Below are 23,170 nucleotides of genomic sequence, written 5' to 3'. Positions count from 1 at the left end.
TCAATGATAACGTAACATTATATTGTGATATGTCATCATCTACATTAATTTTTTTAATATCAGGTAAAATATAAATTTAAATATGATTTAAAAAAATATAATAGTTGAATGAATAAAATATAATTAAAGTAATCATAGTTTATACTAAAATTTTAGTATTAAAATAGATAGAAAATCTAAAATTTAATAACTAACCGTGTGCTTAACCTATTATATACACTAGACCGGCAGCCCGATAACAAAGTGTTGAGTGTTTGATTTGATCAGTAATTTCAGTTGCGGGAGAAGGGATGAACTCAGTGGAAGGTTTAGTGACCCAAATCCAGGGGCTATCAAGCACCGCCTCTGATGTTTTATCGCTCCAAAATGTTCTTAAACAAGCTGACGACTCGCTCCATGCCGAGTCCATTCGATTGTTGCCTTTTCTCGATCAACTCGACCCTTCCAAGCATTCTCTCGGTTACCTCTATTTCTTGTGAGTTCTTTTTCAGCTTGGGTCTTCAGAATAATTGATTTTCCTATGTCGAATTTTTCCGTTCTTTTTTTTCCTTAAAAGGAAAGAAAATTGTTCTGTGTATTGTCTAGAATTTGATGTTTAGTTCAACAATGAATCTTGGGTTTCTCTTTTGATTTCTGGAACTTTGTTAAATGTAGAATCTGGGTTTTTCATTAACTTGCTAAAACTTTGTGATTTCTCATGGGTTTTTTTAATGAGAAGTAAAATTAAACGCTATGAATTTTATTAACGATTCAACAGAGAGGCATGCACTGCTGGTCCAGTTACAACAGAATCAGCTAGGTCATTTGTGCTAATCATTGCCAGGTTTATCAGTTCATGTGATGCTGAGCAAATACGCTTGGCGCCTGATAAGTGTATTACTCGAACTTTAGTTCGGATTATTAGTGACATTGGAAAAGTTTTTTCGAGTTAGTTTTTTATAGTTGATGTTATTAATGTGATTTTAATGTGATTGGCAGTTATATCTGTTTGTAAGAGGCTCAAGGATCAAGTTCTGTTGCTTGCGGAGCCCTTGCGTGCAGTGGCTCCGATGCTGACTGCTATTCGGAAGCTTCAGCCTTCGACTGAAAATTTGACTTCTTTACATCCAGAGTTTCTGTTGCTCTGTTTGTTGGCAAAGTGCTATAAAACTGGTCTTTCCATCTTAGAGGAAGATATTTTCGAGGTTGATCAGCCAAGGGATCTTTATCTCTATTGCTATTATGGGTTGGTTTGCTTCTCAAACTATTCGATTTGTGTCCGAACTTTGACATTTAATCTGTGTCTATTATAGATTCATTGCTTCTAAAACTATTCAATAGCATCTCAGATTTTGCAGTGAATCTTTGTGTTATCGGATGTTTAGTTCTTAGAAGCTCTTCTGTTTTCCTCCCCAAGAAAAATAGCTTCCTTCTTTTGGCACATGTTTCATCTAAGATTTTCCTTTTTCATTATGAAGGTGCATTTCTTTTTTTCTAAAGAATCAAACAGTAAATATTGTTACCTACTGAAGTGAAAGATATATCCTTTAAATAACTGATTTGTCCAATCTTAAGTTCACATCATTCTCCTTGATTTGACTGTTTCACTGGCCTATCATCATTGAGGGGAGTCACTGATAGGTTTCCGGTTTGACTTCACGACAGGGGAATGATATGCATTGGAAAAAAGTGTTTTCGGAAAGCATTGGAACTTCTACACAATGTATGCTGTTTCTTAACAGCTTTGCCGTTTACTGCTTGTCAACTAATAAAACAAATTAGCCTATTTTTATGTGCTTCATGATAATTGTCTAGGTTGTGACTGCTCCTATGTCTACCATCAACGCTATAGCTGTTGAAGCTTACAAAAAATATATATTAGTCTCTGTTATTCCCCATGGACTGGTATGTTCTGCAATTGACATATATTTTACATTTTTTATTTATTTATTGAGAATCTATGGACAAATCGATTAAAAGAAGAAAAAGAATATTTTGACAGATTGGTTCTTGATTTGGAGGCAGTGGTTTGAGGAAGTGAATTATTTCATCATTTAGACAACGTTTTCATTTGCTAGTTTGTCTTTTGCTCACCATCTATGGTTTTTCCAATTTCTTGGTTACAGCTTTCTACCAGTCTTCTGAAGTATGCTCCCACTGTTGCTCAGAGAACCTTGAAGAATTTGTGTCTGGTGCATTTCAATTCTAGAACTAATGATGTTGAAAGCCATTAACATGAAAAGAATTATCCATTTACATCACAGTCTCTTTTGTTGACTTTATTTATTACTTCTTTTGTAGCCATATATCGAACTAGCGAATATTTATAGCAATGGGAAAATCGCAGACTTAGAGACACATGTACAAGCACACATGGAGAAATTTGGAAGTGTGAGTGCTATATCAAATAATTTATGCGTGCTCTCCTGCTCCATTTGTTTGATGCTCTGAAAGAAGCTTTGTACTTTTACCAGGACAACAATCTAGGTTTGGTGAAGCAGGTTGTATCATCCATATACAAGCGAAATATCCAGAGGTTGACCCAGACATATTTAACGCTCTCACTTCAGGACATAGCTAACACTGTGCAACTGAATAGCCCCAAGGAAGCAGAAATGCATGTTCTTCAAATGGTAATGTTGTATTTTCTGTTTTAGTTAATTTAGATTGAAGTTTCATATCATATGTTGCATATTTTCATTGTTCTTCAAATGCTCTTCAAATGCACATTCTTCAAACTTTAGATCCAAGATGGTGAGATATATGCTACGATCAACCAGAAGGATGGGATGGTTACATTCCTAGAGGATCCTGAACAATATAAGACCTGTGAAATGATAGAGCATATTGATTCATCAATCCAGAGGTACACTTTTTAGAATGAACACCACTATCATATTTTGCTTTGATAGATAATTTTGTAATGCTTATGAATACTTGTCACACGTGCTACTTTCTTGAGATAGGAGTTTATTGTAATTTATGACACAATCTGTTATACAAAATTCCGATCGAGTTTGGTGTCTGGATTCAGATCCCTACTCAGGGAATTAATACAAAACCCAAAGTTCTAACTAGAACAAAATATTCAGAGGGTGAGCAAATTCTAGTGTTGTTAATTGCATTAGTTCTTTAAAAGGAGTTCCAACACACAATGTTATTGATCATAGAGATATTTAGCGGGACACTGGTGATTATTTGTCGGGCACTTTTAATTATAAACAAAGCATTATCAAATGTTTTTTTTTTCCCTGCATTCCATTACAGGTTAATGACCCTCTCAAAGAAGCTGACTGTTTTGGATGAACTCATGTCATGTGATCCGATGTATCTAGGAAAAGTGAGCCACTGCCATTTCCATTCATCAAATTGTTTTGGCTAATACTACTCTCTAAGCACCATTGATTAGTAACTAGACAATACCTTTCTGTGTCCAGGCTGGGAGAGAGCGACAGAGGTTCGACTTCGATGACTTTGACAGTGTTCCTCAGAGGTTTAATATATGAGCGGTGAATGACACTACAAAGATGCCGGACATACAAATATGTTCGCAATTGTCTCAGAGTTTTTCAAGGCGGTGGCAAATTTTCTTATTTTCTTAAGTAGTTTCGTTCACCTAATTTAAGGGATGTGTTTTGCTCTTACAAGAGAGATTATTGAACAATGTGACGGAAGACTAGCTTTTGCACATTACCTGAATAGATTGAGTTGATTTCCAAGGAGCTACCTCTTCTGTTTTCTCTCATTTTTTTCTTCCCATTGAAGTTGAAACTGATTTACACAGTTTTGTGGAGTAATAGAACAGTTTGAACAGCCTTCCTATTGGCCGAGGCCGAAGCCGAAGCCATTTCATAGTAAGTGCAATTCTTGCATTGCAAATTTCATATAGGGGAAAACAGAAGAGATTGACATACAAAACAAGTTGAATACTGGAAATCACTTTTACAAAGGGTAGGCTTTGTTTAGTGTTAAACAAAGGGTAAACTGCATCCATGGTTTCTAAGTTTCAGTAAGTTTTTATTTTGATCACCAAAGTTTTAAAAGTATATTTTAGTCACTAAAGTTATCGATAAATCATTGAATGACCGCTCTGTCGTTGTTGACTTCATTATGTTGGTAAAATCACACGTTAGCAAATGGCTAATATCTAATTATCTAATTTGTATCAGCATATCGTTAAAACATCAATTTGATTCTTAACAAATTTCTTTAACTAAAAAATATCATCTTATTCAACTAACCCATCATCAACCCTCAATATTTTAACCACCGTTAATCTTGATTAGCACAAGGTCCATGTGAAAGAAAATCGTGTGGTTTCTTGCCCATCATGCTCATTCATGGGACAGGGGCAAAAGTATTGTCAAGGAAAGGGTGGAGTTAGCAGATACGGGGAATGAGAATGTTACCACAAAGGGAGTTGGCAACCAAGAAACGACCACCAAGGACAACCGAATATTGCGCAGAAGCTTGAGAGAAAAAAGGACGCCCCAAGCCTTAACCGATTTTGTCCGGTTCTAAGGATTAAAATTATAAATAAGAGAGCATGTGAAACGTTAAAAGGATCTATAATCCTGAATATTTTAAAAACTTCTTAATCTACTGCCTATTCTCCTTTTCTATTTCTATATTTTCTTTTCTAGTTACTGGTACATGACATTTTGGTGCTTTCGTTGAGCTTGAACAATATGGTGAGTAACACGGACGCTATCAAAACTTTGCAGGAAGCGAGTGCTCGTCACGACCAACTTTTGGTTTCTCTCCAATCTCAGGCGAAGGATCAGAAGAAATGGAATGTGACCACACAACAAACCCTCCAGGATTTGGTTCGCCAGTTAATAGTGCTTTCTACACAATTGGGAGCTCCGACAACCACTTCTTGCGATGATGAGGGTTCAAGAGAAATCATGGTTCCCAGAGGCAAAGCAAAAATGAAAGTGGAATCCGATGATGTATTTCCTTTCTCACCCAAACCAGTTCAGGTGGAGTTACCTATATTCAATGGTAAGGACCTAGAGGAGTGGCTTGCATCGGCAAATGATTTCTTCGAGTTTTATGGCACTGAGGACCACCATCGCGTAACCATGGCATCTTTCAGAATGGAAGGCATAGAAAAAAAATGGTTTCGTTGGATGCAACGACAATGACAACTGGCAGGTTGGCAACATTTGGTTGGAGCGATTCGACGAAGGTTCATGGTGATGGAAATCGAATCACCGGAAGGGCAACTTTCTAAGCTTTTCCAAACAACGACGGTGGATGAATATCAAACCCGATTTGAAGACCTTACGTACAAATAACCTTTCTGATGAATTTCTGACACAATGTTTTGTGTCTGGGCTCCGTTCAGATATTAAGCATGAGGTGTTGGGTTATTGATCCACTTCTATGAGTGAAGTAATTGCACTGGCCTGATTTCATGAAGCCAAAATTCTTGAGACACGAAAATCATTGGGTCGCGTACCTGGTCCAAAATTACCGCCCTTACTACCGACACCCACCTTATTTCTGTCTGGGTCTAAAGCACATCTTGGTTGATTACCTCAATCAGACAATCACACGACCTCTCATAATCTTATGCAACCTCGCAGAATTTCGACGGCTGAAGCTCAAGCTCGACGCGAGAAAGGGTTGTGTTATTATTGTGATGCTAAATTTGTTTTGGGTCACAAATGCAAGGATCCTCAGTTATTTTTTCTGGATGATGAACTTGAGGATGAACACCAAGAAACGGTAAGAGGTATACGAGCGAATAAGGGCGATGAATTAGACGACTCCGACGATGTTGTACGTGAACAATCTTTAGTTTCCTTTAACGCTCTTGCAGGTTGTTTCACTCCTAATACTATACGTGTGACGGGGGAGATTAGAGGCCGACCGGTTCGGATTTTGATTGATGGTGGCAGTACACACAACTTTGTCCAGTCTCGTGTTGCAAAGCATTTGGGTTTGAAGGTGACAGCAGCACCAAACTTCAGGGTCCTTGTGGGAAATGGTGAAAAATTACAAAACGAAGGTTGTGTGCATGATCTTAAATTGCGAGTTCAAGGTACTGAATTGATTATTGATTTTTATGTGTTACCGTTAGAAGGTACTGAAATGGTGTTAGGAGTTGCTTGGATGGCTACTCTTGGACCGGTAACTATGGATTTTTCTACACTTCGGTTTCAATTCCACCAAGGGAACAAGGAACATTATTGGCAAGGGGAAACAGAGTTGGTTCCCCAACTTATCCAATTACAATCCTTACGTCGTTTGAAGGATACTAAAGGCGTGGCTTCCTATTATTGTTTGCAAATGGATATGAAACTAACGATGGAAAGCAAAGTTGAACCAGAGGACATGACAAAACTATTGGCTGAATTTGATATGGTTTTTTGGCTCCTCACGGTCTACCCCCTATTCGAGAAAATTACCATGTTATACATTTACAACCTATGAGCAAACCAGTGAATGTGCGACCCTACCGGTATCCCTATTTTCAGAAAGATGAAGTCGAACGACAAGTCCTAGACATGCTTGAGCACCAGTTGATTCGTAAGAACAATAGCCCATTTTCTTCTCCAGTGTTGTTGGTAAAGAAGAAAGATGGTACGTGGCGGTTCTGTGTTGACTACCGTGCTTTAAACGCAATCACCATTAAAGATAAATTTCCGATTCCCACTGTCGATGAACTCTTTGATGAGTTGGGTGATTCACAATTCTTTTCAAAGCTGGATTTACTTGCCAGCTATCATCAAATTAGAGTTAAAGCAGAAGATGTTCCGAAAATAGCTTTTCAGACTCATGAAGGATATTATGAGTTTCTCGTCATACCGTTTGGTTTAACCAACGCGCCATCCACTTTTCAGGCAACAATGACCGATCTCTTTCGACCATTTCTACGCAAATTTGTTTTAATTTTTTTGGATGACATTCTTGTGTACAGTCGAAATTGGCAGGAACACTTGGACCATGTTCGACAGGTGCTACAAAGGTTGCAAGAAAATGGTTTTGTCGCAAAGCGTAGTAAGTGTACATTAAGACAAACTACTGTTGAATATTTAGGGCATATAGTTTCAAGGGAAGGATTGGCAGTGGATCCCGCTAAGGTTGAGGCAATACGAGGTTGGCCTGTACCTACCACGGTCAAGGAAGTGCAGGCATTTCTCGGAATTGCATCTTACTATCGTAAATTTATTAAGGGATTTGCTACTATAGCAGCCCCCATCTCAGATTTGCTTCGTAAAGGCCAATCATTTGAATGGACTGAAGCGGCTCAAAGCGCTATGAACCATTTAAAATCACGTCTTTGTTCTGCTCCAATACTTGGGCTGCCGGATTTTGACAAAGAATTCCAGGTCGAAACTGATGCTTCAGGGATAGGTATAGGAGCGATTCTAATTCAGGAGGGTAAACCGTTAGCCTATTTTAGTCAAAAGCTTAGTCCACGGATGCAAAGTGCTTCTACTTACAATCGAGAAATGTTCGCCATTACTCAAGCAGTGGGGAACTGGCGTCAATATTTGGTGGGTCGTAAATTTATCATTATCACTGATCAGCGCTCTCTGCGTGAATTAAATCAACAAACTATTCAAACCCCGGAACAACAACGATGGTTATCAAAATTGATTGGGTATGATTTCGAGATCCATTAACGAGCTGGAAAACTCAACAATGTTGTTGATGCGCTATCCAGAGAATCGACAGTTACTTTCATGGCTTTTTCTCGACCATTGTTTGGTATTTTTGATGATATTCGGGTAGCAAGTAGAACGGATGTTGAGATTCAACATATTCGCGCAAGTATTCAGCAGGGACAAACTAATTTTGATGGGTATGAAGAGCAAGATGGATTACTGTTAAGGCGAGGGAAAATTGTGGTACCTCAAGAAGCTGCACTAAAATCACTATTGTTACGAGAATTTCATAGCTCATTGATGGGAGGACATGCTGGTATTACACGCACTTTTCAACGATTAGCTGTGAATTTTTATTGGAAAGGTATGTGAAAAGATGTTCGACAATTTGTCATTGAATGAGAGGTTTGCCAACGAATGAAAAGTGTTAGCTTGGCCCCGGCAGGACTTCTTCAACCACTTTCGATTCCTAATAAGGTATTTGAAGACATCTCGTTAGATTTTATTGGAGGCTTACCGAAATCTAATGGGAAAGAGACAATATTGGTTGTGGTCGATCGTCTCACAAAGTACGATCATTTTTTTGCACTTCCGAAGCATTTTGACAGTAAATATATAGCCAAGATTATGGTCCAAGGGATTGTAAAACTTCATGGGATACCAAGAACTATTGTAGTGATAGAGATCGGATTTTTGTTAGTGAACTGTGGACTAAGATAGCCAAACTACAAGGGACTGAATTATGTTTCAGTTCAGCCTACCATCCACAGACTGATGGGCAAACTGAAGCTTTGAATCGATGTCTCGAGATGTATCTTCGTTGTATGGCAGCAGATGATCCGAGCAAGTGGGAGAAATACTTAGCATGGGCAGAATATTAGTATAATACATTGTAACACCCCTAACCCGTATCCAATCCGGATACGAGTCCGAAGTGTCACATTGACTTTTCAAACATTTATTCGTATAAAATAGTGAGTAATTTTAAAAACTTTTGTAATATTTAACTTATTCAAAACATTTACAAAACTATTCAGAGCTTATACAATATATTCTTTTGATTACATGCCAACTAGAACTTTATATACAAAAATATATATTATTCACCTCTCTTCTGATCTGACATTCGGTAAGGAGAACTGACCTGTCTTGTTCCTCTTTACTTCTCTTTTCGCTTTCCAAACCTACGTGTGAAACAATCACACGCTAAGTCGATGACTTAGTGAGGCATATAAAACATATAATATTTCATATAACATAAAGCATACATGAACATATATCATCATTAAGAAACACATATAACATCATATGGTTCATGTAACACATTTCAAACCACTTACTTTTGATAACCATTTATAAACCCATAGTATACATATCACATTCAGTATGTTTGTTTAATCTCTTTATTAGCCCATGTACACTAGTGAGAACTTAAGGTATGTGAGTACATTGAAGTTGTGCACACATATGTTGTCACCACAGCTCATATAAATGTCCCGAAGGACCTATCCAGAGGTCATAAAGATCCTCGGTAACTGTCTATAGGTTATGATGAACCTAGGTAAACTGTCCATATGTTCCTTAGAACATAGGTATACTGTCCATATGTCTCGAAAGACATAGGTAATTCTGTCCATATGTTCCGTAGAACATAGGTATACTGTCCATATGTCTCGAAAAATATAGGTTAATTCTGTCCATATGTTCCGTAGAACATAGGTATACCCTCGACTCTTGGCATGCCAACTATACCCCTAGCTCTCATATCACATAACATGGGCATTATCATTTATAACATTTCATATCACTTGTTATTTCTCTTCTGTCACATACCACATGTATGTGTAACCATATATCTCATATCATATCACATATATCACAAGTGCATGTATTCACGTAGATAATTTCATATAACTTATTAACAAGTACTCAATTAATGTTCCTATATGGTTCCATCTTTATCATATCACCTATGAACTATTCTTATATTACCCTATATCAACCATACTTTGTTTATCTCACTTTTCATATCATTCATTTATCACATATATGCCACTTTGCTTATAACACTTCTCTGGTTTTCATATGACATGTAAATCATTGTCATCTCTTGTTCTCATATAATTTCATATAGTCACTTATCACTTATCACATAGTTTACATCCTATGATCATAGAATCATATCAATAACACATATACTCATGCACACATATAAATCATAACAAACACATACCTCTATGAATTCATGCATTTTACTATTGGAAATAGACTTATCATAAGTCTTATTTTCCATTTAACATCATATACTAAATAATGTGCACTCACCTTAGCTTTGCTTTGATTCGATTCTAATCCTTCAATTGATTCAGAACGGGATCACGTTCTATATCTACATAATCATACATAGATCTATATTAGTATTATAACTAATATACTCTAATGGTTCACTCTTTAGATTAAGAAAAATGCCAATTTCATCTTTCAATGAAAGTATGCATCGATGCACTACTGATGCATCGGTGCATAAAATGCATTCGATGTTGTATTATCATGGGGATGCATCGATGCATGCCTTATGCATCGATGCACTAATTGCATTCGATGTTTCTATTTTAAAAGAGTGCATCGATGCACTACCTGTGCATCGATACACCTTCAAACAAATTTCTTGGTTTTAACCTTGATGCATCGATGCACTATGAATGTGCATCGATGCACTCTGCCCAGAACCTCTTTTTGAACCCGAAAATCATCAACTCTTCACTCAAATGCTTCATATTTCATCCCCTTTCATATTCCTAACTTTCATATACATGTTTAAACTCATTTATAATCAATTATCTCGTCTTTAACCTTAATATCCTATCCTCTTTATTAACTTCAAGAATCATACCAGATTTTTAACATGTTTTAAATCTAATTCTAACACTCCATATCCCTTAATTAGATTGATGACAAGTCAAATTCCTTCTCAAAATTCACTTACTAACTCTTTTCCAGAATTTCCTTAAGAAACTCATTTTCTTTAATCTTTCATAACTTCTTTATCTTTTGATTTTAGGACAACTTAAGCTTTCCATAAGCTTAAGTATTACCTAATGATCAAAACCCACTCTTAATATTAACAAATAATCAGCTAACAAGGAATCTTACCTTTGCAAGCTTGGCTCTTTCTTTCTCTCGTACATAAAGAAGAAAAAGAAGATGAAGAGAATATCTCTTCATCCTTATCCCCTCTAACATATATATCCTTATCATATTTATTTTTAATTCATTTATTGGTTAAATGACCATTTTGTCCTCTACTTCATTTGATAATTACTAACAACTTTTAGGATTTATTTCCAGATAAATCATTGAACTAATCCATTCTTCTACTTTAATCACCAAATTCTGAAACTTTACCATTTAGTCACTAACCCATAGTTTGGGATGTTACATACATCATATCAGACATCAGCAGGAATGACTCCTTTCCGAGCTTTGTATGGGCGTGATCCACCCACCATTTTCAACTACTTAGAGGGTAGTTCTTGCAATGCTCAAGTAGATCATGATTTGTAGGAACGTGACGCATTGTTGCGAGTATTAAAAAGCAATTTAGTGCAAGCGCATGTCCGTATGAAAAACCAGGCCAACAAACATCGACACGAAGTAGAACTCGAGGAGGGTAGTTGGGTTTTTGTGCGTTTACAACCTTACTGACAACTATCACTACGTCTAAGGAGACATCAAAAGCTTGGACCACGTTTCTTTGGCCCTTATCGCATTCTGCAACGTATAGGTCCAGTGGCTTATAAGCTAAAATTACCAGATTCCACGCGAATCCATCCAGTTTTTCATGTGTCTCAACTCAAGCCATGCAAGGGTCACCCTCTTCAAAAAATTACTCCTTTGCCGTTGATGATGGATGAGTTTCTCCCATCTACACCTGCTGCGAACCTTGAGGACAAGGTCCTTCTTTTAGGAGGGGGTAATGTCAAGGAAAGGGTGGAGTTAGCAGATACGGGGAATGAGAATGTTACCACAGAGGGAGTTGGCAACCAAGAAACGACCACCAAGGACAACCGAATATTGCGTAGAAGCTTGAGAGAAAAAAGGACGCTCCAAGCCTTAACCGATTTTGTCCGGTTCTAAGGATTAAAATTATAAATAAGAGAGCATGTGAAACGTTAAAAGGATCTATAATCCTGAATATTTTAAAAACTTCTTAATCTACTGCCTATTCTCCTTTTCTATTTCTATATTTTCTTTTCTGGTTACTGGTACATGACACGTATCAAGCTCTTATAGGGTGTTAAATTTAGTTTAGTGTATTATGTGGAAAATTAATGAATTTATATATCATTCTTAAAAAGGAATTAAAATTTTGGAACTCATTTTTGAATTTCTAAATCTTTCAATACCATGAGGTACTATAATGTTCTTTTTACTAGTCTGAGTGATTATAAGTTAATATTTATTCGAAAGACTCTCAATGTTTTGACAATAAACGTTCAAACATCCCTACAAAATTCATGATTAAACCTAAAACCTATAGAGATAATAAACATCTCTTCAGTTAGTGAAGTCGTTTGGTTCATGTGGTTATTTTGGATCATAGTGACGAGAACAATCTGGATCAAATCTGTTAACAACAAAAAATTTGGTGAGAACTCAGAAGTTACCGCCGGGCAGTTCCTTACCTTGAGGCACAGATCCAAGTGAAAACAAAGCAAAAAATGTTGGCAAAACCTGAGAAACAGGAAACAATAATTTATCATGTCCAACAGGCAATAGTGGATTCTTTTTCACTTAAGATTATTAATTCTGATATACAAGGCATCCCATTTGCAGGTTCAAATCAGCTTACAGAAATCCAAATGTAATTGCAAAAGAAAGTTAGGTGGATCATATTAACAAATATACATACACAATTGGCAGTAAAGAACCAGAAAGGAGATATACCTCTGGGAATTTATGTTAGTTGAGTAGTGATGATTGTTGATGTTGATTTTGGGTTAGTTGAGGACTAAATTTATTAATTCAAATTGGATATTAATTATTTTTTAATTATATCACATCAATTAATAAGAGAATCAACATAGAATGATTTTTCTTTTGTAATTTATTAACAACTTTAACGATTAAAATATTTTTTTTTAAAATTTATTATGAAAATAAAAAATTACTTAAAATTTAGTGATGTAACATCACAAACTAAGGGTTAGTGACTAAATTGTAAAATTTTAGAATTTGGTGATTAAAGTGAAAAAAGTTAAATAGTTCAATGACTTATTTAAAAATAATTTCTGAAGAGTTATTAGTAATTATTGAAAGAGTCAAAGGGCAAATAGGTCATTGAACAAGGAAAATAATTAAATAATAATTAGTGGGTACTATAATATCCATGTGGAGCATGTGTTGAGGAGATAAGTTCCTAAACTTATCTCCTCCATCTTCTCTTCTCCAACGTGAAGCATACAAGCAAATGTGAGTTTCTTAATTAGTTGATTATTTGTTTAATTAAAGGTTGAGTTTTGATCCTGAGATGATAATTAAGCTTAAGGAAATCTTAATATGTCTTAAAATCAAAAGATGAATAAGTTATGAAAGATTAAAGTGAATGTGTCTTTAAATGAATTTCTGGAAAAGAGTTGATAAGTTGAATTCGAAACTAAATTTGACTCGTCATCAACCTAATTAAGGAATATGGAGTGTTATAATTGGATTTAAAACATGTGAAAAATTTGGTATGATTTTTAGCTTTAAGAATTTGAATGAAGTATGACAGATAATAAGGTGTGTGAATGATAGAAGTTAGTTAAAATGGTTGTAGTTGAGTTTGGTGATATGAAAGGAGCTTTGTATGAGGAAATTCAGTGAAGAACTAATGAATTTTTCTGGTAAAAAAAACTGTTTTGAGCAGAGTGTATCGGTACCCTATGTATGTGTACCGATACCCTCTTGAACGAAAATTTCCAGAATGAAATAAGGGTACCGATACCTTAGGGTGGGTATCGATACCCCCTAAAGGAAAAAAATGGAATTTTGGTTCATTAAATTACCTTAAGTTATTAACATCAAGTTATATGGTTTAGGCTTCTGATAATCGTCTTGGAAATTATGCTTATGTAGATATTGAGCCTAAACGAGTTCCGGAACAAGTGACAAGTAAGATCGAATCAAAGCAAGCAAGGCTAAGGTGAGTGCATTTTATTTTGATATAGAATTATATGGAAATTGGACTTGCGATAAGTTTAGTTCCTATAATTATAGTACATGAAGTCATAAATATGATCATGTGAATGATATGATTTATATGATGTATGAATTCATGAGTAAAGGCATGTGTGAATATGATTTGTATGCATTATATGTCATGTGAACATAAGAGGACAGAACATAAATTATATGATATGAGATAAGTGAAGGTATGCATATATGATATATGTATGAAATAAGATATATATGGTTATATGAGATATATGAGAAAAGGTACATGTGGCATGTGAATTATATATAAATGATCTATTTGTAATTGAACTACGTGACTATGTGATTCTTATATGTGCATGAATATATGAAAACGGGAATATGTTATTATATATGACATGATCTACATAAATATGCAATATATGATACATGTTATATGATATGAGATAGATGGTTATACATACATGTGGTATGTGACAGAAGAAAAGAAATATGTGATCATAAGAGTAATGATATGAATCATAATGATAATGCCCATGTTATGTGATATAAGAGCTAGGGGTATAGTTGGTATACCAAGAGTTGAGGGTTACCTATGTCTTTCGGGACATATGGACAGTATTACCTATGTCTTTCGGGACATATGGACAATATTACCTATGTTTTTCAGGACATATCGATAGTATTACCTATGTCTTTCGGGACATATAGATAATATTACCTATGTTCTTCGGGACATATGGACAATTTACCTATGTTCTTCAGGACATATGGACAGATTATTATAAAAGTTGTGGTTACATCATATGTGTGTACAACCTCAGTGTACTCACATACCTTGAGTTCTCAATAATGTACATGGCTAATAATGAGATAATAACAAATACACTATATGTTATGTATATGCTTTTGGTGATATGAAATGTTTCACATGAATTATTTGATGTTATATGTGTTTCTTTGTGAAATTATATATGTGTTATATAATACATAGAAATGGTAAGTATAAGATCATATGATAAATGGGCTTATAACATGTAATAAAAGTATTGTCATTGTTATATGTTATCATGTTATTACTCTTTACAATGAAGTACATGTGACATGATTGAATGATTTGATTATATGTTCATATTTATAGGAAATGCATTATTATTATGTTTTATATGCCTCACTAAGTCAACGACTTAGCGTGTGATTGTTTCACACGTAGGTTTCGAGAAGAGGAAGATTGATAAAAGTTATGCAAGACAGGTCAGTTCCTACTTTTCAAAGATCAAATCAAAAAAGAATGGAATAGTATGTATGTTGTAATATTGAATATGGTTGGCATGTAAATAAAGGTTTGAATTCGATATGTTCCAATTGGTTTTGTAAACTCATATGATTGAGTTTTGTAATGTTTTAAACGTATATATGTAAATGATAACTTTATAGTGATCAAATGTTAAATTTTTATGAGTTTTATACATGTTGACCGAAATTACTGTAGCAAGGGTATCGATACACTGCAGCAGGGTATTGATACACCTGTAGTATTCTGGAAAATTTTAGCATTCGATACTATTTACGATACTGTTCATACCGTATAGTGCTATCCATAAGGACTTTTTTTACTTAAATTTTTATAATGAAACATAATTTTAATAGTATATATTATTTTTCTTAATGTAAATCCAAATGTTTTGTTATTTTGTAAGAATATTGTTTTAAAAAGTCAATGTGACATCTCGAACTCGTATTCGAGTCAAGTACGGGTTAGGGTGTTACAAGTGATCTATGATAAAAAGGTTTCATCAACATAAAATGCTTGTGAATAACCAATTGTATGCTACTTGGAATAAATGGAGTACAACAAGATCATGAAGCAAAAATACCACACAACTATAATTTTCTAAGAAAAAAACTTTTTTATTATCAAATAAGAAAAAGTTTAAGTGCCAAGTAAAAAGGAAACGCTCATACGACGCCTTAGTATACGGATAAAATAAGACGATATCGATTTTGTTATTATTTTAAATAATAAAATTAATAAAAAAAATGATCGAAAATATCATTTTTAATCGTTTTAATTATTTTCGATCATTATTTTAAAATTATATAATTAAAACGATTAAAAATGATATTTTCGATCATTTTTTACTAATTTTATTATTTAAAATAATAACAAAACCCCATAACCAAATAAAGGAAGATACTACCTACATTAAGAAATCGAGATCAACAACCACATAGTTTCTTCATTAAAAAAATTAGTAAGAAAAAAACCGATTTTGTTTCCCTCTCAGCCAACAACCCAATCCCAGACACCAGACCCCACGCTTCTTCTCTTATCCCTTGCCTTCCCTAGCCCCCAAGAATAATATCTTCACTTCTCAATTTTCCTTGAAGCAACTTCCTACATGGAACTCACTTGTTTGCATAACAAATTCAATTTACATCCATTACCTCTCCCTTCACTTCTATTCCACACGAACCCTAACCCCAGAATCAGTTTTAGAAAAAGGAACAATCTTTGTGTGGCTTCAGTTTCTGATACCATTGTGTCTGGTTCAAATAAGGAAGTTATCAGTAAGAAAGATGATGACTTTGGGGACTTGAAATCTTGGATGCACAAAAATGGCTTGCCTCCTTGTAAAGTTGTACTCAAAGAGAGGCCTTCTCATGATGAGAAGCATAGGCCTATACATTATGTTGCTGCCAGTGAGGATCTTCGGGTAGATAGATTCCCTTCTTTTTGGTGGTTTTTTTTGTAATGAGATTTGTTTAGATCTGCGTTTTCTTTTCTGCGATTATGTCAAAGTTGGCGTTTTTTTTTCATTCATTTTTGGTTTTTTGTTATTGTTTTTTTAGGCGGGTGATGTGGCTTTTTCGGTGCCGAATTCACTGGTTGTAACGCTTGAAAGAGTCCTGGGAAACGAGACTGTTGGTAAGGTGCATTATATAGATGAAATGTATTGGTAATTTTTTTCTTCGAATTCGGAAAGGTGATTCTGAACTTGAATTGCAATTTAGACAGTCGTTACAACTGTTTCTGTATATTTTTCCCCCAGTCCTTTCGTTTGTAGCTAGCAAAACTAGAAGGTGAAGAGTTCTGTTTGTCCATTGTTAATAGCATTGTGCTAAATGGTGAGAGATTAGTGGAGGAGATAAGCAATGTAGATCAGGATTACATATTTTTGCAGCACTCGTGGAGCATCTATGTCAGATCTCAGTTATATTTTTTCTTGCACTTGATTTACCTTTGTAATTAGCCTGGCCTTCTATACAGCGGAACTTTTGACAACAAACAAGTTGTCGGAATTGGCGTGCTTAGCTTTGTACTTAATGTATGAGAAGAAGCAAGGAAAGAAATCATTTTGGTATCCATATATTAGAGAGCTTGATCGTCAACGAGGAAGGGGCCAGCTGGCTGTCGAATCTCCACTTCTTTGGTCGGAAGATGAATTGGCTTACCTGACGGGTAGCCCCACTAAGGTAGCTGCTACGATACAATGTCTTTTTACCACTTAACTTTTTAATGGCTATAATTCATTAAGTTTCATGATTGAATTCTGTTGCTCACGAATTAGGCTGAAGTTCTTGAAAGAGCTGAAGGAATAAAAAGAGAGTATAATGAGCTTGATACAGTCTGGTTTATGGCTGGGTCTCTCTTTCAGGTAATATCTTTTATCCTTTTTCATTTTCCTTTCTGAAGCGTAGAGTTTAGAGTCTGAACATAAATATTTTTTATATCTTTGCGTTGCAGCAATATCCCTATGATATACCTACCGAGGCCTTTCCATTTGAGATTTTCAAACAAGCCTTTGTTGCTGTTCAGTCTTGTGTGGTGCATTTACAGGTAATTTCTCTTTTTTCTGATAGCTTTTCCAGTTTTTCCTAACTTCCAAAAAAATACGTTGTTAGCCCTTGAGGACATTAGTGACTTACCAGATTGCAACATCCCTTATTGTTCATGTTTTATATAATTTAGTAAACTTGTTTGCTAAACCTTGTTGATAGCATTGCATATACTGAATCACTCCCTTCTCTGATTTCTTGGAAATTTTGAAACACTGTGTGAAATTTGTTCATACACAGAAAGTACCTTTGGCTCGGAGATTTGCATTAGTTCCTCTAGGACCCCCATTGCTAGCTTACAGGAGCAATTGCAAGGCAATGTTAAGTGCTGTTTCTGGTGCCATTGAACTTGTGGTTGATCGCTCATATAAGGCAGGGGAACCTATTGTTGTCTGGTATAAATAGAATCTCTTATTTATTGTCCATAATGTTGATTTCTCTTTCAGTTATGCTTAAGTATCGAAACCTTTTCTTTTTAACTATTGATCCATTTGCATATATCAAATTTGACATTGACACATTTCATCTCTTCTTAGGTGTGGACCACAGCCTAATTCGAAACTGCTTATAAACTATGGTTTTGTTGATGATGATAATACTCATGATCGCCTGGTTGTTCAGGTAAAATCTGAATTTTCTTACTCTTATAATTGAAAACTGCTTCTAAACTATGGTTTTGTCATCCATTTTATATGGTTACTAAATGAATAAATATCTTGAATGCTTAAATGTCATAAATATGTTGAGAAAGGATTTATTAAAGCAACGTGCAGGATTTTGTGTTTGTTTGTCAACCATGTTAATAGCTTTATTTACTTTATGTTCAGGCAGCTTTGAATACTGAGGACCCTCAATATCAGGACAAGAGACTGGTTGTTCAAAGAAATGACAAACTATCAGTACAAGCTTTTAATGTATGAATCTGAACTATCAGGACAAGTTATTTGTATGAATTCTCCTGGTATATATTTTATACGTGCTTCAGGTTTTTGCGGGGAAGGAAAAAGAAGCTGTCTCGGATATGCTTCCATATTTGCGATTGGGCTATGTTTCAGATCCTTCTGAGATGCAATCTGTCCTTTCTTCTCAAGGTCCAGTCTGCCCAGTGAGTTCATATACCGCAAATGTTTAGTTTCTCAATTTGTTTACTGCATGAATTAAATCCTAATTGCAATGTAATATTTGTGAGAGTTCTACACAAATTGAAGTCCAAACCAATTCACTTTGATGACCACAATGTGATTCAGACTGTATAATGCAATTTTTAGCCTCAACCTTTTCTTCCTTTGTAAACTTTGACTCTAGCTGTGCCTTCGATAGGCAATTAAAATTCCAAATTCATTTTAGTTAAACAAGGCAAAACTCTCTCTTCTCCTTTTTATGTATATATATATATTATAAATTCTGCTTAAATATACTTTTCATGATAGGTGAGCCCATGTATGGAACAAGCGGTACTTGAGCAGCTTGCTGATTATTTCAATAGACGCCTGGCTGGCTACCCTACTACACTTAATGAAGACGAGTCATTGGTATTATTGGTTCTCTTGACCATGTTGATGATTTTTTTTTGACCATGTTGATGATTAGATCTCAACTTATGGCAAAATGAATTTTAACCAACATTTTTGTTACATTAGTTGTTAGATCCAAACTTGAATGCCAAGAAACGAGTTGCCACTCAGCTTGTTAGGTTGGAAAAGAAAATTCTCCATGCATGTTTGCTGGCAACAATCGATCTAATAGACCAGTTACCTGATCATACTGTGTCTCCATGCCCTGCACCATATGCACCCCTGTTGAATTGAAAGGTATTTTCTACACCCTGCCTTGTCTCCTCTCTTCTATTTGCACCGTCAAGTCGATTTTGTTACTCATTTTCATGTTAATTTTGAGTATCGATGTGCAGTAATGCTGTGCTCGGTTTTAACTAGGCAGAACGGTGGAAGTTCTTTGCCGTACTTTGATGGTATCCATATCAATGGGTGAAGTGTTTTTCAGGTCAGTCAAAGGAAACTGCAATTACCTTATGGAAAATCAGCATTTCATGATTCTACCAGCCCTCATAAATCCTTAGCAACTACAAGGTGACTATAAGTAACCAAAATATAATGTTCAGAAACCTGGGGATATTTTGAGAAGTTTTAAACTTTCTTGGAATGGATTAAAAATTAAAGAATAGAAGCATCTTGATTTTAGAGAAACAAGAATAGTCTCTTTGCAATAGCCATTGGCCAAATACTTTATTTAGCATTGCTTAGACATTTACAGATTTTCTGACTTCATGCTCTACATAGTATCTTTGTTCTTCTAATTCTCGCAGGTAGATTTGCGAGTCAGAAATTATGTAGGAGCTATATGGAATACAATAAGTTTGTTGCTGGATCTAATAGAGGTGTAAGAGAGGGATATCATGCTTGTTCTTCTAGTCCGTATATTCGATGCTCGACACTGTCTTCTTCCTTCAAGTGGCTAGCTACAATATTGAGTAAAGAAGAGTAGTCTTCACTCTTTTATATAATTTACATATGAACAAATGATGCTAACAAGTTTTCTGAAAATGAATTGCCTAATTACTATCAAAATTGGAATGATGAAAAGGATGTAATTAGACATTGATTTTGGCTCTCCACATCTCACCGACGACCTTCATTGGCTGTGGATTGTCTGGTCCTCTGTCTCGTTGTCCCGATGTAAAATACAAATATCCATCCCAGAAAGCAGCCAGGGTAGTCTTGACCCTGTAAGGAAGCTTTCCAATCACTGACCAAGTCTGCAATTAGCAAGATCAACACTGTTTAAGCATGATGGTATTGTTGGATGTTGAAATAGGGAGAAAACATGTACCAGTGAATCTAAATGGAACTGGAAAACCTCCCCAACAAGTATCATTCTGTTGTTCACTGGGTGCTTTTCTGTAGTACCCCCTGTAATTATGATTGAATTGTTGACAATCACCCATGAACATTCTATATGGGAGTTCGGTTTTGGTATCGGAGCTAAGACTTTCCATTCCTTCATGTCACCTTCTAGCATGTAAACATCTTCATACACCACCTAAACCAGTGAAGAAGAAGAAAGAATATTAGGTTGAGGAACCAGCAGATGGAATAGTTATCCTCAATTGTCTGATTAATGATCACCATGACATGAAGCTGTATCCTGTATGATATACCTCGTTCCTGCGTGAACATTTGAAGATGGGTGATCCAGGTTTTGCCATAAAATCTCCCTCTTGACCACCGATTACAAACAAACGATCATCGACCACAACACAAGCTCTGCTAAAAAGTTCAGTTGCATCCATAATTATTAGATCGTGTTAGAAAAGCTAGGAATATATATATTCGAAAGAAAAGTCGGAAAACCTATGCGGTCCTCCACGAGGAATCGGGATCTCATGCCGCCAATTTTTCTCCAGTGCCTTGCCATGTTTTACTGCTATACTCCAATGCTCCAGTCCAGGGGTGTGGCGGTTTTCTTTGCTGCCCCCCATCACATGGAGTCTACCTCTCCACAACTGAGTTGCAGGAGCATACCTGAAATCCGAATGCTCAAACAAAGTGCAGTTTTATGAAAAATCACGTTCAAGTAAATAGGGATGGGAGTGACTTGCCTGGGGGCTGGTAAAGGAGGAAAGTCGAGCCATTGCCTTGTGTGAGTATCTAGAACATAAGTGACAAAAGTGGGGCTCCTACATTGGGGGCCATACTGACCTGAGACCACATATATGAACCTCCCATCACTGGCCACTCCTAGATGCGAATTTGCCATGTATTTCGGTGCATCGATCCTCGCACACCATGTATTATCAGTGAAGTTGAACACATCAACATGAGAATGCACCTGCAGGTGCAGGAATGATTCAAGATCATAAACCAAACAATCAAAAAAGATTGAAAAATTGTAGAAATATGGTTACATACATAGTCGAGGGTGCCATATCCTGAAATAACATAAAAAAGATTGTTAATCTGGATTGATGATCCATCAAGTCGTGGCACTGGTGCTGATGGCATTTGTTCCCATGCCAAATCTGGTGCTGGTAAATCCGCAAATGTTGCTGATAAGTGTCTCTTAGAATCAGAAGTATGTCCCTTCTTTTTTTTCAGAACTACATCCCCTATCTACAAATAGATTTGGTAAACAGTTAAATTCATACTATATTGGAGGGAAAGAAGTCTATTGAAGAAAAAAAAACCTTGTTAGAAATTTCGGGGTCTTCTCTGATTTTTGGAACGATAACGAAAGGAGGTTTATGAGACACCCAATTGGATGTGATGCTAAGATAAGTAGAGTATAAAGAAAAAGAAGACGCGAGATTTATGATGCAAGCCAATCCCACAACACAGGCAAAGGTGATCATGAATACAAATTTTGTGCAACTGTTGTGCTTGGGTTGTGGTTGAGTTTTTGCCATTTCTTTCGCTGATTCATACGAGTGTTGCTCTTGCTCATCCTTATATATATATATACTTTTTTGAAACGACAAAGAGAGCCTATGCTTTTATTAGAAATTCCAAAAAAAACAGGACAAACATTGAAACTCTGAGAGTCCGGTAATTTTCCGAAGTTGGAAATCCCGAAATCGAGGGGCATTCCCACGTTTTATGATCTTGAGATATATTTACTCCATTGAGTCGCTTCAATTTTTTTTATTAATTATCCGTGGATTACAAGTGATAATATTTATTCTAAACACTCTCGATCTTTTATGATAATAGTTGGCGTTTCAACCCAAGACTACTATTTAAAAATAACAATCATCTCTTCAACCATTGAGATAACTTAATTCATATAATTCAACTTTTAAATATAAATAATTTAATATGTTAATTAAATTACTAAAATCTAATAAATTGAATCAATTTATTATCAAAATTATAACATCTAAATAAGAATTTAGTAGGCGAATCTCTTTCATCACATTAGTTAGTTTCTAGGCAATTTTATATTAAAAACCTAGATAAATAATTATTTAAAGAAATAGGGCCCCCAAAAATTAGTTGGAAGAATAACACCTAAATCATCCACATCAGACGACCTCGCAGCTAGGGATGGGCATGAGATCTGAACCCGACCCGATAGGGTCAGACTTTTTTTAAAAAAAATCGGGTCGGGTCGAGTTTTTTAAATGTGATGTTCGGGTCGGGTTTAGGGTGAAAAGTACCCAACCCGACCCGGACCGAAAAAAATAATTTTACCTTATATTTAGGAATAATTACAATAATACTCCTCTATATATTGTTTTTTTTTCAATTAAGTCACTATTTTTATTGAATAAAAATAATTTTTTATTATTTCGGGCCGGATTTTTAAGTTATATATCGGGTCGGGGTCGGGTCGGGTGAAATATTGTTTTGGTCGGATCGGGTCTCGGGTGGAAGATTCCTTATTCTCGGGTCCAATCGGGTCGGGTCGGGTGGACCAAAAACCCGACCCATGCCCATGCCCATCCCTACTCGCAACTTGCAAATCACGTGTTAAATCCTCGCATCCTTCAACACGCGAGATATATCCGAAGTGGGCGTATTTTC

General features: G+C 35.6%; 4 protein-coding genes across 6 annotated transcripts; 3 read left to right on the top strand and 1 right to left on the bottom strand.

The window, feature by feature from the left end:
- The first annotated feature begins 263 nt into the window (after positions 1–263).
- Positions 264–3,698, top strand: LOC120187486 (COP9 signalosome complex subunit 3-like). The gene is made up of 11 exons (XM_039191194.1): positions 264–475; positions 758–873; positions 979–1,225; positions 1,645–1,702; positions 1,795–1,884; positions 2,106–2,171; positions 2,281–2,370; positions 2,454–2,612; positions 2,724–2,845; positions 3,247–3,319; positions 3,417–3,698. The coding sequence occupies exons 1-11, from the start codon at positions 291–293 to the stop codon at positions 3,483–3,485; spliced, it is 1,275 nt and encodes a 424-aa protein (XP_039047125.1). The 5' UTR covers positions 264–290; the 3' UTR covers positions 3,486–3,698.
- Positions 3,699–4,667: 969 nt separating this feature from the next.
- Positions 4,668–7,616, top strand: LOC120187712. Its single transcript, XM_039191364.1, has 3 exons — positions 4,668–5,085; positions 5,531–6,351; positions 6,465–7,616. The coding sequence occupies exons 1-3, from the start codon at positions 4,668–4,670 to the stop codon at positions 7,614–7,616; spliced, it is 2,391 nt and encodes a 796-aa protein (XP_039047295.1).
- An 8,460-nt stretch (positions 7,617–16,076) lies between these two features.
- On the top strand, positions 16,077–20,108 carry LOC120187772 (actin-histidine N-methyltransferase-like). 3 transcript variants are annotated; one of them, XR_005522332.1, is made up of 13 exons: positions 16,077–16,510; positions 16,647–16,722; positions 17,065–17,270; positions 17,366–17,452; positions 17,542–17,634; positions 17,874–18,028; positions 18,170–18,254; positions 18,461–18,547; positions 18,619–18,738; positions 19,064–19,165; positions 19,274–19,444; positions 19,536–19,634; positions 19,957–20,108. XR_005522332.1 is itself a non-coding variant. In XM_039191402.1 (12 exons), exons 1-11 carry the CDS (start codon positions 16,196–16,198, stop codon positions 19,439–19,441), a joined length of 1,494 nt encoding a protein of 497 aa, XP_039047333.1. In that variant the 5' UTR covers positions 16,077–16,195; the 3' UTR covers positions 19,442–19,444; positions 19,543–19,795. The 3 variants fall into 3 exon arrangements, 2 of the variants coding, with proteins under 2 accessions (XP_039047333.1, XP_039047332.1); XM_039191402.1 differs by lacking the exon at positions 19,957–20,108 and having other exon boundaries at positions 19,543–19,795; XM_039191401.1 differs by lacking the exon at positions 19,957–20,108 and having other exon boundaries at positions 19,536–19,795.
- A 77-nt stretch (positions 20,109–20,185) lies between these two features.
- Positions 20,186–22,053, bottom strand: LOC120187711 (kelch repeat-containing protein At3g27220-like). Its single transcript, XM_039191363.1, has 7 exons — positions 21,835–22,053; positions 21,560–21,760; positions 21,250–21,479; positions 21,002–21,172; positions 20,809–20,914; positions 20,481–20,690; positions 20,186–20,406 (listed from the first exon to the last, which is right to left on the bottom strand). The coding sequence occupies exons 1-7, from the start codon at positions 22,051–22,053 to the stop codon at positions 20,242–20,244; spliced, it is 1,302 nt and encodes a 433-aa protein (XP_039047294.1). The 3' UTR covers positions 20,186–20,241.
- Positions 22,054–23,170: the final 1,117 nt, after the last annotated feature.

This window comes from Hibiscus syriacus, unplaced genomic scaffold, assembly GCF_006381635.1.
Source record: "Hibiscus syriacus cultivar Baekdansim isolate YM2019G1 unplaced genomic scaffold, ASM638163v2 tig00113725_pilon, whole genome shotgun sequence".
Lineage (NCBI taxonomy): Eukaryota > Viridiplantae > Streptophyta > Magnoliopsida > Malvales > Malvaceae > Hibiscus > Hibiscus syriacus.
The sequence above is the reverse complement of the archived record's forward strand: the minus strand, read 5'-3'. Positions and strand labels throughout refer to the sequence as shown.

Coding starts and splice junctions, on each gene's coding strand:
- LOC120187486 (XM_039191194.1), top strand. CDS start 291: ATGAACTCAGTGGAAGGTTTAGTGACCCAAATCCAGGGGCTATCAAGC. Junction 1,226..1,644: donor TATCTCTATTGCTATTATGG/GTTGGTTTGCTT, acceptor ACTTCACGACAG/GGGAATGATATGCATTGGAA. Junction 3,320..3,416: donor ATCCGATGTATCTAGGAAAA/GTGAGCCACTGC, acceptor TTCTGTGTCCAG/GCTGGGAGAGAGCGACAGAG.
- LOC120187712 (XM_039191364.1), top strand. CDS start 4,668: ATGGTGAGTAACACGGACGCTATCAAAACTTTGCAGGAAGCGAGTGCT. Junction 5,086..5,530: donor GGCATCTTTCAGAATGGAAG/GCATAGAAAAAA, acceptor TACCTCAATCAG/ACAATCACACGACCTCTCAT. Junction 6,352..6,464: donor TATTGGCTGAATTTGATATG/GTTTTTTGGCTC, acceptor CCCTATTTTCAG/AAAGATGAAGTCGAACGACA.
- LOC120187772 (XM_039191402.1), top strand. CDS start 16,196: ATGGAACTCACTTGTTTGCATAACAAATTCAATTTACATCCATTACCT. Junction 17,635..17,873: donor CTTGTGTGGTGCATTTACAG/GTAATTTCTCTT, acceptor GTTCATACACAG/AAAGTACCTTTGGCTCGGAG. Junction 19,166..19,273: donor TTAATGAAGACGAGTCATTG/GTATTATTGGTT, acceptor TTGTTACATTAG/TTGTTAGATCCAAACTTGAA.
- LOC120187711 (XM_039191363.1), bottom strand. CDS start 22,053: ATGGCAAAAACTCAACCACAACCCAAGCACAACAGTTGCACAAAATTT. Junction 21,480..21,559: donor GATATGGCACCCTCGACTAT/GTATGTAACCAT, acceptor CTGCACCTGCAG/GTGCATTCTCATGTTGATGT. Junction 20,407..20,480: donor AGTTCCATTTAGATTCACTG/GTACATGTTTTC, acceptor TGCTAATTGCAG/ACTTGGTCAGTGATTGGAAA.